This window comes from Acomys russatus, chromosome 22 (assembly GCF_903995435.1).
Source record: "Acomys russatus chromosome 22, mAcoRus1.1, whole genome shotgun sequence".
Taxonomy (NCBI): domain Eukaryota; kingdom Metazoa; phylum Chordata; class Mammalia; order Rodentia; family Muridae; genus Acomys; species Acomys russatus.
Window position 1 is genome coordinate 53,394,652 of NC_067158.1, and position 15,599 is coordinate 53,410,250.

Here is a 15,599-nt window from a genome sequence, read left to right on the forward strand (position 1 = left end):
GATTCTTGTCTGTTGTTTCTTCATATGTTTTGTGATTTTTTTTTTTTTTCGAGACAGGGTCTCTCTGTGTAGCCTTGGCTGGCGTGGACTAGCTTTGTGGACCAGACTGGCCTCGAACTCACAGCGATCCACCTGCCCCTGCCTCCCGAGGGCTGGGATTAAAGGTGTGCGCCACCACACCGGGCCCTTTCATTGGTATTTTATTTGGGAGTTATTTGAGGACTGGTTTAAAGGGTTTATTTTTTCCTCCATAGACTATTGGTACTTGCTCCTGCTGGGTGTCTAATGGCACCATTGATCCAAAATACCTTCAGTGAATTTCTCACATTGGCCTTTTTCATACCTTGCACATAATGGACCTCAATATCCAAATTATGGCAAGCTATAGAGAAACTCTCAATAGGGCTTTTCTCCCCTTAATTCTATCTTAGCACAGTCGGAATGGCTTACTCACCATCAAGAAAACAAATGGTAACAGACGCGGTGAGATGCGGAATCCTTAAGCACCGCTAGCAAGAGTACAAACCCGTGCAACCACTTTGGAAATTTGTAAGGCAGTTTCTGAAGAAACTGAAAGTACAGTTAGGGAGACGACCTGGTGGGCGGATGTGCTTCCAAACAAGATTGATGGCCTCAGTTCCCTGAACCCGTGGAAAAGCCAGGAGTGGTGGTGCTTGTCAGTAATCCCAACACTCCTGGTGAGACAGGAGGTCAAGACAGAGTTCCCCACTCATCTGCCAGCAGATACCCTGGAGTAATTAATCAGTGCATTGGCAAAACAAGAGAAGCTCTGCTTTACACAAGTTAGAAGGTGAGGAGTGACTCTCAGTGTTGTCCTCTGACCTCCACAGGTGCATCATGGTACACACATAACCCATGACCAAAACAAACAAATAGAACTACTATACCGATTTTGGCATAAGTCAGCACACAACGTATCTAATGCATCCATATTTATTGATGGATAAACATGGATAGCCTGTTGAGATACCCATCACACACAAAAAAAATGGATAAAGAAAATGTGATACACACACACACACACACACACACACACACACACACACTAGAGGTCTCTTCTGCTGTAAAGAAGAATGAAATTATGTCATTGCCAAGAAAATGGGTGGAACTAAAAATCATGCACAGCAAAATAATGCAAGCTCAGAAAGACAAATACCACATTTTCCCTCTTATAGAGACTCTAGATTCAAATGTGTATATGCATGGGACATGAAGATATGAGGGAAACTGTGGTGAGACTCTAAAGGATGAGTGAGAGGAACAAATGACATTAAGATGAAAAGACAAGGCACTGGGGAGACAGGTCAGAGATTAAGAACACGGGCAGCTCTTCCAGAGGACCCAGATACTGTTCTAAGCACTTCGGTGGCAGCTCCAGGGATCCAATGCCCTATCCTGGCTTCTGCAGGTACTGTACACACACATGCAAAACACACGTACCACACACACTAATTAATAATAATAATAATAATAATAATAATAATAATTTAAAGATGAAAAGACAAAAACAGTGAGGGGTATGAAAAAGGAATGGAGTTATAAGCAAGGCACTATGATTTATATGCATGAAAACAAAAATAATTTTAAAAGAAAATGTCATGATTTTCTATAAAAACAAAAATTGGTAAGAAAGGATTAACCACCTGACTCCCAATGCATAATGGGACAAATAGCTAGAAGCATCCCAGACCAGGGTCGCTAGGGTCACAACTTCATAGCTCAGTCAATAAAGCCAACTTTTTAGAAATAATGGACACAGCTGGGCGTGGTGGCACACACCTTTAATCCCAACACTCAGGGAGGCAGAGGCAGGTGGACCTCTGTGAGTTCAAGGCTAGCCTGGTCTACAAAATGAGTCCAGGACAACCAAGGCTACACAGAGAAATGCTGTCTCAAAAAAAAATGAGTTATATGTAAAAATATTTAACCTGGAACCTGGTATATGTAGATGCACATATTTGTTAAAAATTGTTTTATTACAAATTTTGAGCCCGAGGTCTAGGGAGATGACTCAGTCATTGAAGTGCCTGCCACACAGTCCTGAGGACCTCAATTTGGGTCCCCAGCACACTTTTTAAAAACAGAGCAAACAAACACAACACAACACAAAACAGGCATGGTGGTACACAACGGTAACCATGGGATTGGAGGTTGGAAACAGGTAGATCCCTAGAGGTTGCTAGAAAATCAGTCAAGCCAATTCATAAGCTCAGGTTCAGTGAGAGACACTGCCTAAAATAATTAAGGCGGTGAGCAATAGAGGAACATGTCTGGCATTGACCTCTGGCTTGCGCGCGCGCACACGCACACACACACACACACACACACAGAGCTATGAGCCAGATGCAGTGGTAAGCACCTGTAGCCTCAGCACTTGGGAGGCTGGGGTGGGAAAATCACTTAAGCCGAAGGGTTTGGGAGCATCCTGGGCAACTCAATAGCCCTCAGAAATAGGCTGGCTCAAAATGTCAACAGTCATATGTCCTAATCCTTACCGGGAATAACTGATTAAAACTTCATGAAGGAATCAATAAGAAAAAAATTAAGTGCCCAGTTTGAAAGCGAGGATAACATTTCATTCATTGCAGCCCCCTCAGCCCACTGCCTTTGTAATAGAGATGTAAATACAGCAAAGACATGCCATGGAGTGGAGGGTTTATCCTATAATTCACGAGCAAAGGTCCCTCATCCTTGGTTTTCCTCGCTTTCACTGTGCATTCTGCTACCATTTCCATCAGCATGTGTGGCATGGAAGAGGAAAGGAAAGCTGGTGAACTTATTTGATGCAACTTTGACTCTTCAAAGTAAGCAGCATCAAAACAGCTGAGTACAATTAGAATCGCGGTCTTTCCATGCGCACTGTTCTTGTCCGGCTCGCTGCAAATCTCTGTGATGCCCTGTTGTGTCTGCTCTCATAAAGTTTTGAGATATTGATATGAGAAAATTTTATTTGAAAATCTATAAGAATCATGGCTTCTCTTAGAAAGTGCTTCTGCAAGTGAGAGGAACAGTTGGCAATTATTTGAACTCTGCCAAGTTATTATTTTTCTTGGCAACTGGAAACACAAGAAACCTCCTCCCAGCATAGGCCTGGAACCAACATTAGTGCTCCCATAACACTCTTTACATCCTGTTTTACTCTTTATGGCTTGTACTTAATTGCCTGACAACTTGTTCTCTTCATGGCTGAAAACTCCTTAAGAGAGACTTGCCTTTCTGTTAGGTAGCCTCACCTTCCCACCACAGAAAGACCCTGTGGAAAAGTGAAAGAACAAATTAAAGATCATTGGGATCTACCTAAGGTTTAACCAAGCCTCCCTTTCAATTTATATGTGTGTGTGTGTGTGTGTGCGTGCGCGCGCACGCGCGCGCTTTGTGTACATGTATTTTGTGCCCTGTGTGCATGTCTGGTGGTTGTGGAGACCAGAAAACTATGTGGAATTCCCTGGAACTGGAGTTACATTGTTAGTAAGCTGCCATGTGGTGCTGAGAATTGAACCCAGGCCCTCTGGAAGTGTAGCCAGTGCTTTTAAGCATTGAACTACCTCTCCAGCCCCAGTCTCCATCTTAAAGGTTACAGCCAACAAAAGCAAATCAGTGATACTGTAATTAGGAGCATCCTTGCTTCCTCAAGTTGCAAGAAACAGAATCAAAATATACTCAGCCCTACCCACATTTCCACTCTCTACAAGCAATTAAGGTGCGCCAAGCTGTTCATTAACTGCTATGCCCTGGCAGCCTTTTAAACTAACTAAGGGCTTTGAGGCATTGCTGAACAATAGTTTATCTGCCTTCCAATGCAGCCTGGTAAGTGGCAAGCAACATCTAAGAAACTCTTCTTAAAGTTAGAGCAAATAGCTAACACTATATAATTGTAACAACTGAAAATTCCTACTAGTAATTATTCAAAGGCTTCGATGCATTCTTGATGAAATATGATGAGATATGATCCTATCTTTTCAATTTGGGGATTTAGAGAGTTTATTGTTTTGAAATCAAATATATTATACCTCATGTATACACTGAGATTCTTCTGAATTCACCTGACGTGGTAAAGACAGGGTACCGGTGAGTTATTCACAAGTTAAATCATTTTATGCTATTTATTTTAAAATTTTAAGAGCAACACAAAATAAAGGAAGAAAAGACACAAGTTCCTGGCAAGCTAAGACTAGCCTTGAGAATCTCAAGGTTGTCTTTTCTACTTTGAGAATTGTTGCAGGATATTTGATCCCATTGTGAACCCTGAGATTGTGACCTGTAAAAACCTGTTTCTAATTGCAGTGTGGCTCAGTCCTTGACCCTAGAGCTTTCTGTTTACTGTAAACACGTATTGTATTCGTGGTGTGGCTCAGCCGTAGCACACACCTTTAATCCAAGAGCTGTCTGTAAACCGAATTAAATAAAGTCAACCCTAGGTCAATAGGTGGAGCAAGCAATCAGATTGACAGGAAGTGGACATGGGAAAACACACATAGAGAATGAGAGGAAGTAGGAAGGGCAGATAGAGAGATGCACAGGAAGTAGAGAGGAGGGACATTGTGTTGAAGGGTATTTAAGACAACATGGTGGAAAAGGAGCTTTTTCCTTCTGAGACGTTAGCCGAGTAGGAGGGTCGTCAGCTGGGTACTTTCTCTGCCTCTCTGAGCCAGCAAGTTTTCAGCCCAGCATCTGGCTCCTGAATCTTCCTTAGTAAAGTTGAACAACTGAGTTTTTATATATATATATATATATATCAAGAATAATATCACTCCATCATCTAAATGAGTGTACCAGATTCTTTGTGAGATGCACTGGTTGTCCATTCTATTCATCTCATAAACTAACTCATACTGGAATTAAAATTTAACACTGATGCCCAAGAGTGATGGCACACGCCTTTAATCCCAGTACTTGGGAGCCAGAGGCAGCTGGATCTCTGTGAGTTTGAGGCCAGCCTGGCCTACACAGCAAGTTCCAGGACAGCCAAACAGGCAGGGGACTACATAGGGAGACCCTGTCCTCCCCCTCCCCCCAAAAAATAAGGAACACAATAGTTACATACAAATCTCCTTAGTTTAATCAATATAGGGCTATACCTGTTGAGGTTATAGCAATAATCCTGATGGCCCATAGGCCTATGTAAAGCACAATTACTATACTATTGCATGTGTGCAACTGTTTACTCAATAATCAACATTTTGTTTGTGGTGACTTTGAGCAAAATTTCTTCCACCACTGAGGACATCAGGAGAAGACCATGGTTTGTAAACATACTCACTTGCTGTTCCACAATAAGGGTCCTCTGAAACAAAATACCCAAATAATTTCATCATCCCAGGAAATCGGAAGAACCATTGATGCTGTTTTCCAACCAGAAAACAGACGATCTCTCCAGTCGGGAAGGCCGCGAGAGTGTGGTGACAGCTGGAGAGCAATCATCAGAAATGGCGCGCAGCGCGCGTGGGCATGAAGATCAGCCTAACCGGCCCGGGAAGTTCCGCCAACGAGGACTTTGCAAAACCCTTCGTTAGGCTTACAAATTCAGAGGCCGGCTCAGGCTCCCGCCATGTGGCTTTCTGACTTTCTCTGTGCTGTCACACTCCAACAAGAACGAATAGTCAGGAGCAACGCCTCTGTCTTCCTCCTCCGCTTGATCGGTAACACGCTTAGAATTCCCACCTCTCACAAAGCCCTGACCAACTTAGCAAACAGCCTGTGTGCCAAGTACCTGATCCTCACTAGAGTCAAACTAATGTTTCAAAGTGACAGGTATATAAACCCAGAGAGGGCCTAGCTTAGATAGCTCCTAAACGTGCTTTTAACTCTCAGCCCAAAATATCTTTAAAATGGGCTTTCTTTATTCTATTTCCTATAGGACACATTTTTCAGCCAGTGAAAATAAGCATCAAATATATATACTACGCTTGCCTAATCTCAGAAAAAAAAAAAAAAATGAACCAAAACAAAAAAAATTTTTTTAATTCGATTATTCGTAAAATTGCAGTTACAGTGTTTATTTAGCAAAAATATTTTTATCTGTCTACTTAGCATCATTTAATATGCAACATTAAATAATCATTGCAGTATGTCACCAAATATAATTAGCAAAAGTATTTTTATCTGAATACTTAGCTTTGCATATATGCGACAATAAATATTCATTGCAGCAAGCTATCAAATATAAGTTTTTCTCTAATTTAATTAAATTTATATGATTTCTATTTAGTAATAGAACAACGTTTTTTACTTTTTCTTCTTATTAAATGCTAAAGACCACAATTATCACTTATCCATCCATAATTACACATTTCCCAATTTTTGATAATATATCAAAATAGTTTAAATCCTTTTATCTTTTGCTTCTGTACCCAGAAGTTTCAACAACCATGTAACAGTTCTTTGAAGGGCTCGCCGAGTGGGTTTTGCCCTGTTTCCAACACACACACACACACCTGCCTGTATTTGTACCCATCTGGTTTTTGGGGTATATTGAAAATACTAAAATTACTCCTATTTTTCCAAAATCACCAGTAAATTATTTGCATTGCCTTGTGATCAAATGAACTTAATAGTTTTAAAAGAAATAAACGACATTTTCCTTAGTAAATAGTTCCAGAATATAAAAGCAGATGTGTGACTATTTTGAAGGAAGCAAACAGTTTCAAAGAACAAACTCATATAATGGGATTGTCGTAAGTCCTGTGTCTGAAATCTAAATACAGATATTAAATATTTCTTTTCATTTTCAGCTGAAACCATGACTGAGCCCTAAGGTCACTGTGCTAGACAAGTGAAACTTGGGATCTCGTTTTACTTAAAGGTGTCTCAGCCACTGAACATCAGCTCGTGCAGCAGACACCCAGGAAGACTTTGTCTGTCACCATTAGCCGACAATTTACTCTACAATAAAAAAAAAAGAGAGAGAGAGAGCTCGCTTGCAATGGTTTGCTTACCTTTTGGTGTCTTGAAAAATTCTGGCAGGACTAAAATGAATGTGATCACTACTGCCACAAATAACTTAAAGAAGGCTGTTTCTGTCATGTCTACTCACATGACTGAGATGTGTTTCCATCCGGTAGCTCGGTGCTGTGTTGCTTCCTGCTTCTCATCTCTGCTCTACTTCAAGTTCCTGAGATTCACCTCTCACTCACTTCCGTTTGAGTAAGACTTAAAAAAAAAAAAAAAAAAAGTTACCCAGAACTGAGACTTCTTCATTTTGAGTCACTTTGCCTAATAAAGCCACTCTCTAACAAGCACTGTTGAACTGCTTGATAAACAAGGAAGAAGGTCCGGCTTCATCCAGATTTGAAGCTGTTGCCGCGTTTACCAATGTGTAAGAATAAACCTAAACCTACAACGTAATAACCAGAAATAAAAGGACAAATGTCAGTGCACTCCTGTTTATGAACACCATTCACTCGTTTACTCATTAAATGATAGCTGATCTCTCTGAAATCCAGATGCCGTGGCCGACTCAGGTGTTTGGAAGACAGTAAACAGCACGAGATGTGAGCATAAAGTAAAGGCTTATGAATATCTGGGGTTCCGCCTTACTGCCGTCTCTGTGAAGGGTACAACAGAACATGCTGATGTTCCGTCTATAAACAGTGTTTACCATGACACAAATCCACATTTTCGTTCCCCTTGCAAAAGAATAAACCTTTTCGTTGGGATAATCCTGGGGAGAGAAAACCATTTATTTTAGAATGTAAATGAAGGATAGGGGAAAACTGTGATAAATAAAGCATACATGCAAAAAATGGTTTTACTTGGACAAAGCACGGGGAGTTAGCGCTGCCACTGTTTCCCCTCCCTCCGCTGGCTGAGATAAAAATGTATCAAGTACTCCTAACCATTTTCTCCCTGTACCCTATCTCTGGCTCTTGTTCATCCATCAGGCGGGTAGGGAGTAAGAAGTCAGGGACAAAGGCTGTGTTGTAAACATGCTCTGTACATAGGAAAGTTCAGAGAGTTTAGGAGCTGAGCAGTAGAAATAAGAATAGAGTTTCCAAGCATATGTGTTAAGAACAGTGTTAAGAATTACTACGAGAGCACTAGCCAGCAGGAGGGAAGTTTGCAGCTAAGTACCATCCCCACACTCTAAGTATGCGTAGTCTTGGAGGCTAACCAATGGCACCGGCCGTAGCCTGTGATGTCTGTGTGGTCTATGGGATCCCTTCGGCCAATAACTCAGAAGGTTGTAACTCGCTCCTGTTGTTGGTAGCATAGAATATCTAGTTGAGGTATCGGTGCCCCCTGCCCCATGATAGCTAACACCATTTAAATTCTTTTTATACACATATATATCTTAGGAAGCTACAGCGGCAGGCTCCTGAATGACTTTTCAAAAGGCCGTTAGGTTAATTGTCCTTGAGACAGTCTGTCTTCCACCCTGCCCTCCCAGCCCTGCTCCTGTTGCAATCTCCCCTTTATCCTTTCATAACACTATAATCCATTTCCTCTCCCCGATATCCTAGTGCATATTCTTTCCCTTATAAATGTTGCAATAACACCTTGGTTCATTCAGTAATTCTTGTATCCAACATAAAAATTATTGATTTAATGGTTTTCTCCATTGTAATAGTTCTGCCGGGTCCGTATTTGTCACTTTCTGTTGCTGTGTCAAAATATGTGAGCAGAATGGCTTCAGAGAATAAAGATTGTTTGGGCTCGCATGTTGAGGGGCTTCGGCATGGTCCTGTGGCTCCGTTGCTGCTGTGTCTGTGCGTGGTGAGGCGGAATATGGCGGGGAAACATGTTAGAGCAATGTGGCTCATGCCATGGCAGGCAGGATGCACAGGGACTAACAAAACATACGCATCAAGAACACTCCCTGCGGGAGCCCACCTAATAACTCATTCAGCTAAGAATTTCATGGATTAATCTATTGATTAAATTGGAGCTTGTGTGGTCCGCTCATTTTTCAAAAATCTGTCAGCTGGCAGCTAAGCCTTAAACACATGAACCTTCATGAAATGTTTTTTGTTTTTTTGTTTTGTTTTGTTTGATTTTTTTAGAATCAGAATCAAACCATTCTGGCATGGTGCATAATGACATTCCCATGCACACATGTACACACACACACATACACACACACACGCACACACACACACACACACACACACACAGAACCAGCTACTGCTGCCACCACCACCACCACCCTGATCCCTACCACTCTGACTTAATCTGGTTATCATATTTCTAGACACTTTAAAGTCATTTTTCTTGAGAGGCCCTTTTGTCCTGGCTGCGAGCATGTGCTCTGCACCTGGCTTCCATGGTGGGGTCCAGATGGTGACTATCACAAGAGCAACAGAAGGGCCATAAATCCCAGGCCACAGGCTGGCTGCTCTGAGCTTACAAGGCCTCAGACTCTTTCAGCCAGACTGTAATTCACTTGCCAGACATTTGTGTTATCTCTGACTTAGCAAATCTTAAGGAAAATCATGTTATTGTCTATGATCATTCTCTTAGAGTCCCAATCCAATTGTAATTTTTTTTTTTTTTTTACATTTGCTGATTTTGGAGGGGGGTTTGGAGGGCATGCTCCAGATAGAGAAGGCAACTTTCAGGATTCAGTTCTCTCCTTACAGAGTGTGAGTCTTGGGGACTAAACTCAAGCCATCGCACTTGATGGTGTAAAAAATATTAAATATGAATCTTCTCTATCAAATACTGTAAAACTTGTGTTTAGGGCAAAGAATTCAAAGCTTTTTGTCTCCCTTATGTTGTAAGACTTCTATGCCACTGTTTTAATTTCCCCCAGTAAAACCTTGTTTACACAAAAGCTCCTGCTGCTTTCCAGAAGTTTGATGGCCTGTGGCAGCCAGTGACCCCTTTCTCCTCAGAGCAAGGGCTCCCTTCCCCTTCCTTTCTCATTTCCTGTGCACCAACTAGTCTTTTCAGACTAGCCAATCAAATATGATTTCGAGGTCAGACCCCAGCCAATGGGCGAAAGGCACAGTCACCACCTGACTTAGAATTAAAAAACCAAACACACTTTCTGCCCTTGCGCAGCCGATCTCCCCATCCAAGCACCCTTCTTGATGAAAAAAAGTAAGGTTTCCCCTGTGCAGACGCTGCAGATGGAATGGTGGTCTCTTTCAGAGCAACCCATGGCAGGTGCCTTTACCAACCGAGCTGTCTTGCCACACCCAGTTATTATAAATCAGTCTGTCTGGTAGGTACTAACTGCTTGACGTATTAGCAGAACAATAGAAAAAAGAATCCAACCATCCAGTGGGTGTTTGGTCTGTTAGAAACAAAGAACAATGTCAGTGTGACATAAGGAACACACAAACTAAACAAAAGTAGCTTGGCAAGTGCCTTAGTCACCATTCTATTGCTGTGAAGAGGAAACACCATGACCAAGGCAACTCATAACATAAAGTGTATTTAATTGGGGATTGCTTATAGTTTCAGAGGCTGAGTGTTCATGGTGGGAGCCTGGTGGCAGGTCGGCGTAGTGCTGGAGCAGCAGATGAGAGCTACAGCCTGATCTACAAACAGAAAGACCAGGCCTGGCATGGGCTTTTGAAACCTCAAGGCCCACCCCCAGTGATATATTTTCTCCAACCAGGCCACGCCCCCTAATCCTTGTAATCCTTTCAAACAGTCCTAGTCATTGGTGACCAAGCAGAATGAGACTATGGAGCCACTCTCATTCAAACCACCACAGCAAGGCAATTTCTTTTTGTGAAAAGGCTGTAGCAAGACATACAGTGAGCTAGCTATCACACCAGAACAAGACATTCACTGGGATTGTATTCTAACTCAGGTGGTAACTGTTCGGTCCTGCTGCACGGTGTGGTTGGCATGTCCTGCCCTCGACCTAGGGGTGGGCCTTCCTCTCTCCCAGAGACCCTTCACTTTAGAACGCAGACGTTTTGGTTCCGCTGCCCCTGGCCCCTTTACCCACCTCCAGTTCTCTCTCTCTTTCCCTTCCTCACACGTTCCTTCCCCCTCCCCAGCATGAGCTCTCCTCTCCTCCTCCCCCTCCCTCCCCTCCCTGGTGTAGGTGTCCATCCCGAGGCTGGGTGTGATGAGCACTGTTGAGTATTCTGGCTTTGATTTTTTTTTCTACACATGTATGATGCTTTATTTGAATTTTAGTTCTGGGAACCTATCTCTTATTATGAGAAATTATCATCATTATATACTTTATACGATTAATATTTCCCATTTCTCTCCCCTAGTGGAAACCATTCCCAATTCCTTCATTATATTCTGTGGGAAGAGCTTTTTGGCATCAGTGACAACACAAATCGATGACACTTATTGAACAGTTAGTATGTCCTCCACACTGTTGCAGGCTTTGTATGGGCTACTGCACTGGACCCTCTGGCCACTCCCTGAGGCAGTTTCTCTAATTAATCCCCTTTCGTAGACAGAGAGGTAGAGAAGAGTCAAGGAGCGTGCTCACAGGCACACTGCTAAGGATCATACTGCGCTTCAAACATGAAGTCTGGCTTGAGACCTTGATGCACAGCTACTCTCTCAGCCTGCGTGAGAGCATTTGTCAGGAAGGATCACGTCTAAAACATGAATAGCTCAGGGCTGGGAAGACAGCTCAGCCCTTAAGACATGTACGCCTCCTCGGGAGGGTGAGTTTGATTCCGAGCACCCACAGCAGGCAGCTCACAACTGTCTGTAATTCCAGTTCTGGGTGCAATCCGGTACCTCTGTTGTACTCCAGCATCTGCTCATGTGTGCTCGGGGATGGGGGTGGGAGAAATAATAATAACTAGTGATGACGATGATGATGACGACGACGATGACAGCAGATGCAAATGCAGCCCTTCCTTCAAGCCTGACTACAGGTTCGCCCAGGGGTTTCTGGCTGGTGGCCCCTACTGATATTCTCTGTAAATTCTGTGATCTTCAGCAGATTCCAGTAGCTGTCCTCTCCATCCCAGTTTTGACAACAAAAAAATGTCTTCGGATGTTACCATAAGGCCCTGGGGGAACAAAGCGGCTCCCAGTTGAAAACAGCTGCAGGAAACGCTTTGTATCCATTTAAGTCATCTGATGCCCAGGAGAGAGTTGCTGCCACTTTTCCCACCTCAGGCCACTTCTGTTCTGGGTAATCTCGCCATCCAGGTCAATTTAAAGAAACAATTTATCATCCTGATGTCTTCTAATTGTATTACTTTGTATTACTTTGGCAAAGGACAAATCCTTCAATTAATACATTTTTATAAGGAAAATGATCTCTTCATAATGAGGTCTGTCTGAGTACGGAGAGGGTCCCAGCAATCTCCAGGCTCTTTCTTCACATCATACTAAACTCAGAAAAATAGTTACTGACCATGTAGGTTCCCTTGTGAGCCTTGGAGGCCTGGCGGCAGACAAGCAAAATCCATCTTTGTCTTACTTCCTAGTCCAAGTGAACGCACAAATGGAAGACAGAAATCAAGTAGATAATGAAAATAACTTATTTTCAGGCAACGTCCATGCTCTGGGGAAAGAAAAAATCAGGCAAAGTATGAGGCAGGAATGAACTGGCAGAGGATGGGTGAGGCTGGTTGGCTACACGAAGATGGTAAGGAAGCCTTGTTATGATTTGATTCACATGCCACGTGGGGCGAGTTAAGCCACAGGGACAGAGAATAGACCAGTGGTTGCCATAGGCTGGAGGTAGACAACATAGAGACACAAGGGAATGGTCAGATCACAGAAATGTCCCATGACTATGTTGGTATTTGTGGCAACTGCGTTTTTGTTAAAGTTCTGGAACTGGGCACTAGAAAGAGTAGATTTTTACTATATGTAAATTACAACAACATCCTCCCTCCTCTACCTTTCCGTTTTTGCTGTTTTAGAAATGGAGATTATTGACAAAGGAGCTATAACGTTGTTCCCAAGGCTGGCATATATTCCCTGGGCAGGAGTTTAAAGAGCACTGACAAGAAATTCAGAGCCTCAGAGCAGGCTACCGGGAGACAACTGACATGTTTCATCACCTCTCATGGCTGCAAAGCAAACCAGAGCATCTGGGCACACTGGGCATCACCCTTCATTGGTGGGGAGAGTCAGCAGGCCAGCTTTGGACATATAGCCAGCTTCTCAGAGAACCAGGAAAGGTGCTGGGCCTGTCTCAGGTCACAGGCTGTGCATCACTCATTTTATTTCTTCCTCAGAAGGGGAAATCTGGCTTGAACTGCCACCACTGTGTTGAGAATGCTCAGAACTGGGCAGCTACCCAGGCCTTTCCTCAGAGTAGAAGCGTATAGCCAGCACACACACCACCGGCTGCTTTGTCGACACCATCCCCACCAAGTCACCTGTGGCTGGAAGAAAGAGCTTGTTTTTTGCTAACAAACACTATGCAGGAAGGAACCTGTTGGAGCTGCTTTCTTGCCTGCTCAGCTAGTACCCTCAACGGACAACCAGCCTATAAAGGGTTCCAGGTCCCTGATGTGTCCCAGCCTCTGGCTACAAAGCTGTGGGTATCCAAAGCGCCTTATCAGAGGTGTGTGCATACAGAAGAGGAAATACATATATATTCAAAATACTCTTCACAATGCCAGAACAACGTAACAACCTTCAGTGGTTTGATAACATTTAAAAAAAGAAAAAAAAAAATCAATGGCCCAGTCTGAAAATATCAGACTCAATAAATGCAGGTTCAGTGTCAAAAGCAACAGAAACAAAAACATGGCTGCAACTAGAGAGGCTTTCTGACTCTTAGGAACAGCATTTCTTGACTTTCTTGCCATTGGCCCAGAGTATGAAAGGCCTTGCTTCCCCCTCTCCTTGGTGTCTTGTAGACTGTTGCCTGAGTGACTTCAGATGTGTGCGGTGTGCCACCTTCCACTCAGCCGACGTTTTTTAATTTCGGGTCAGCTGCTTATTACACAGCCAGAATCTTTCTCCAAGAACTCTGTGCTAAGTATAGACACTGACTACAGGATGCACGTGTGAAGGCAGAGGGTGCGCGTGTGCTTAAAAGATGAACAAGATGGAGGAGAAAGAGGAAGCGTGAAGACCCATGAGCAGCCTTAGGTTCCTAAGGCTCTGATTGGTTGTTGTTCATTCTCTTTCCCATAATGAGCAGTGCGGCATCTCCTGGCCTGTGGATCACTTCATATGGTTGGTAGGTGTCGATGCATAAGTACCCCACGGTAGACCACTGGCACTCGTGCACCAGACCTGACTCTGTAAACGTTCATTCATGGTGGCTATGAACTTGCTCTCAGCAAGCATAAGAAAAGAAACCAAAGCGGGTTGTTCCTGTCAGATTATCATCGGGAAACGATATATCAAACACAGAGCGGCATTCTGCAACAGTCTTTAGCTCATGAGATGACGACAATTAATCAGTAGCCTTGCACTGTTGTTTTTTTTTTTAAACACTGTACAACAAGCATATCGAGATGTTAGAATTTTAATACATGAAAACAAACACAAGCACTTCGTGTTCATGCCTACATCCTTGTAAGGTGATGGAATAAAAAATGTAAAACCTTCTAAAATTCATGAAATGTGTGATATAATACCGTAAAAGAGAAGAAAATTTCTATCTGTAGGTGTTGTAATGCTCAGGGGGAAAGATGGTCCTATTCAACTGAGTTGCTATTTCTCAATGGTTTCTAGGCCAAGGGTATTTTTCATTCATTCATTTATAAAATATTTATTAGTCCCTGTAGCAGACACTCTCCACTAGTCAGAGAGACAGGCAAGTAAACCCACATTCACAGCCAGTAAACATCACAACAGAGAGAAAGAGAGTGGTACCCCAGGCACTATGGGAGCACCCTGGGCACTGTGGGAGCATCTGGGGCACTGTGGGAGCACCCTGGGCACTGTGGGAGCACCTCGGGCACTGTGGGAGTACCTTGGGCACTGTGGGAGCAACCCGGGCACTGTGGGAGCACGCCAGGCACTGTGGGAACACGTAGGAAGAACACAGCAAGCTTGGGAAGGCCCAAATAAAGATCACCAGGGCAGGACTTGTCTTTAGGGGCAGGACATATCAGAAAAGAGGGTAGGATGTGTGCGCATGTGTGTGCATGTGAGTGTGTGCATGTGTGCGCGCGCGCGCGCGCGCGCGTGTGTGTGTGTGTGTGTAGATTTGAAGGCCTGAGTGTGGGGAAAATAATGTGATACAGACAAACAGTTCAGAATAGGCACAGTGCTGAAATGGACCATAAGGGGCAGGGACCTTAAGCTGTGCTATGGTGAATGTCATGAAAGCAGTAATCACAGCAGCACTACACAGGGGCTGGTAGCCCCACCTCCAAGTCAGAATGTGTGGCCTTGTGGAAGAGCTCTACTTATGGCTGGGTGAATGGAAATAGGCTTCTAAGTTCCTTCCCCTGTCCCCAGCACTGTGTGAAGCAGTAATGAGGTAAATGTCCTGGGGTCTGTAAGGAGAGGAAGTTACCTTCTGCTCCCCAGGAGACAGAGCTCATGCATGACATCAGATCATCATGTTCTGTGACTGGGCAAGGACTGTCTGACCACGTGATCCAGAGAACAAGGGGGCTTTAGTTTCTCCCAAGCCAGGGGCAATCTCCATGACTCTCACATGAAAGGCAGGAAATTTTTATTTTCAGGTTGTCTGCTACTTTTCTGATGCTGTGATGAAACACTAT

General features: G+C 43.5%; 1 protein-coding gene across 1 annotated transcript in view; it reads right to left on the bottom strand.

The window, feature by feature from the left end:
* Positions 1 to 7,130, bottom strand: part of Tmem156 (transmembrane protein 156) — a 33,779-nt gene extending 26,649 nt beyond the window's left edge. Inside the window, exon 1 of the mRNA XM_051165088.1 lies at positions 6,957 to 7,130. Coding sequence (XP_051021045.1) covers positions 6,957 to 7,044 — 88 coding nt within the window. The 5' untranslated portion in view covers positions 7,045 to 7,130. The remainder of the gene's footprint in view (positions 1 to 6,956) is intronic.
* Positions 7,131 to 15,599: the final 8,469 nt, after the last annotated feature.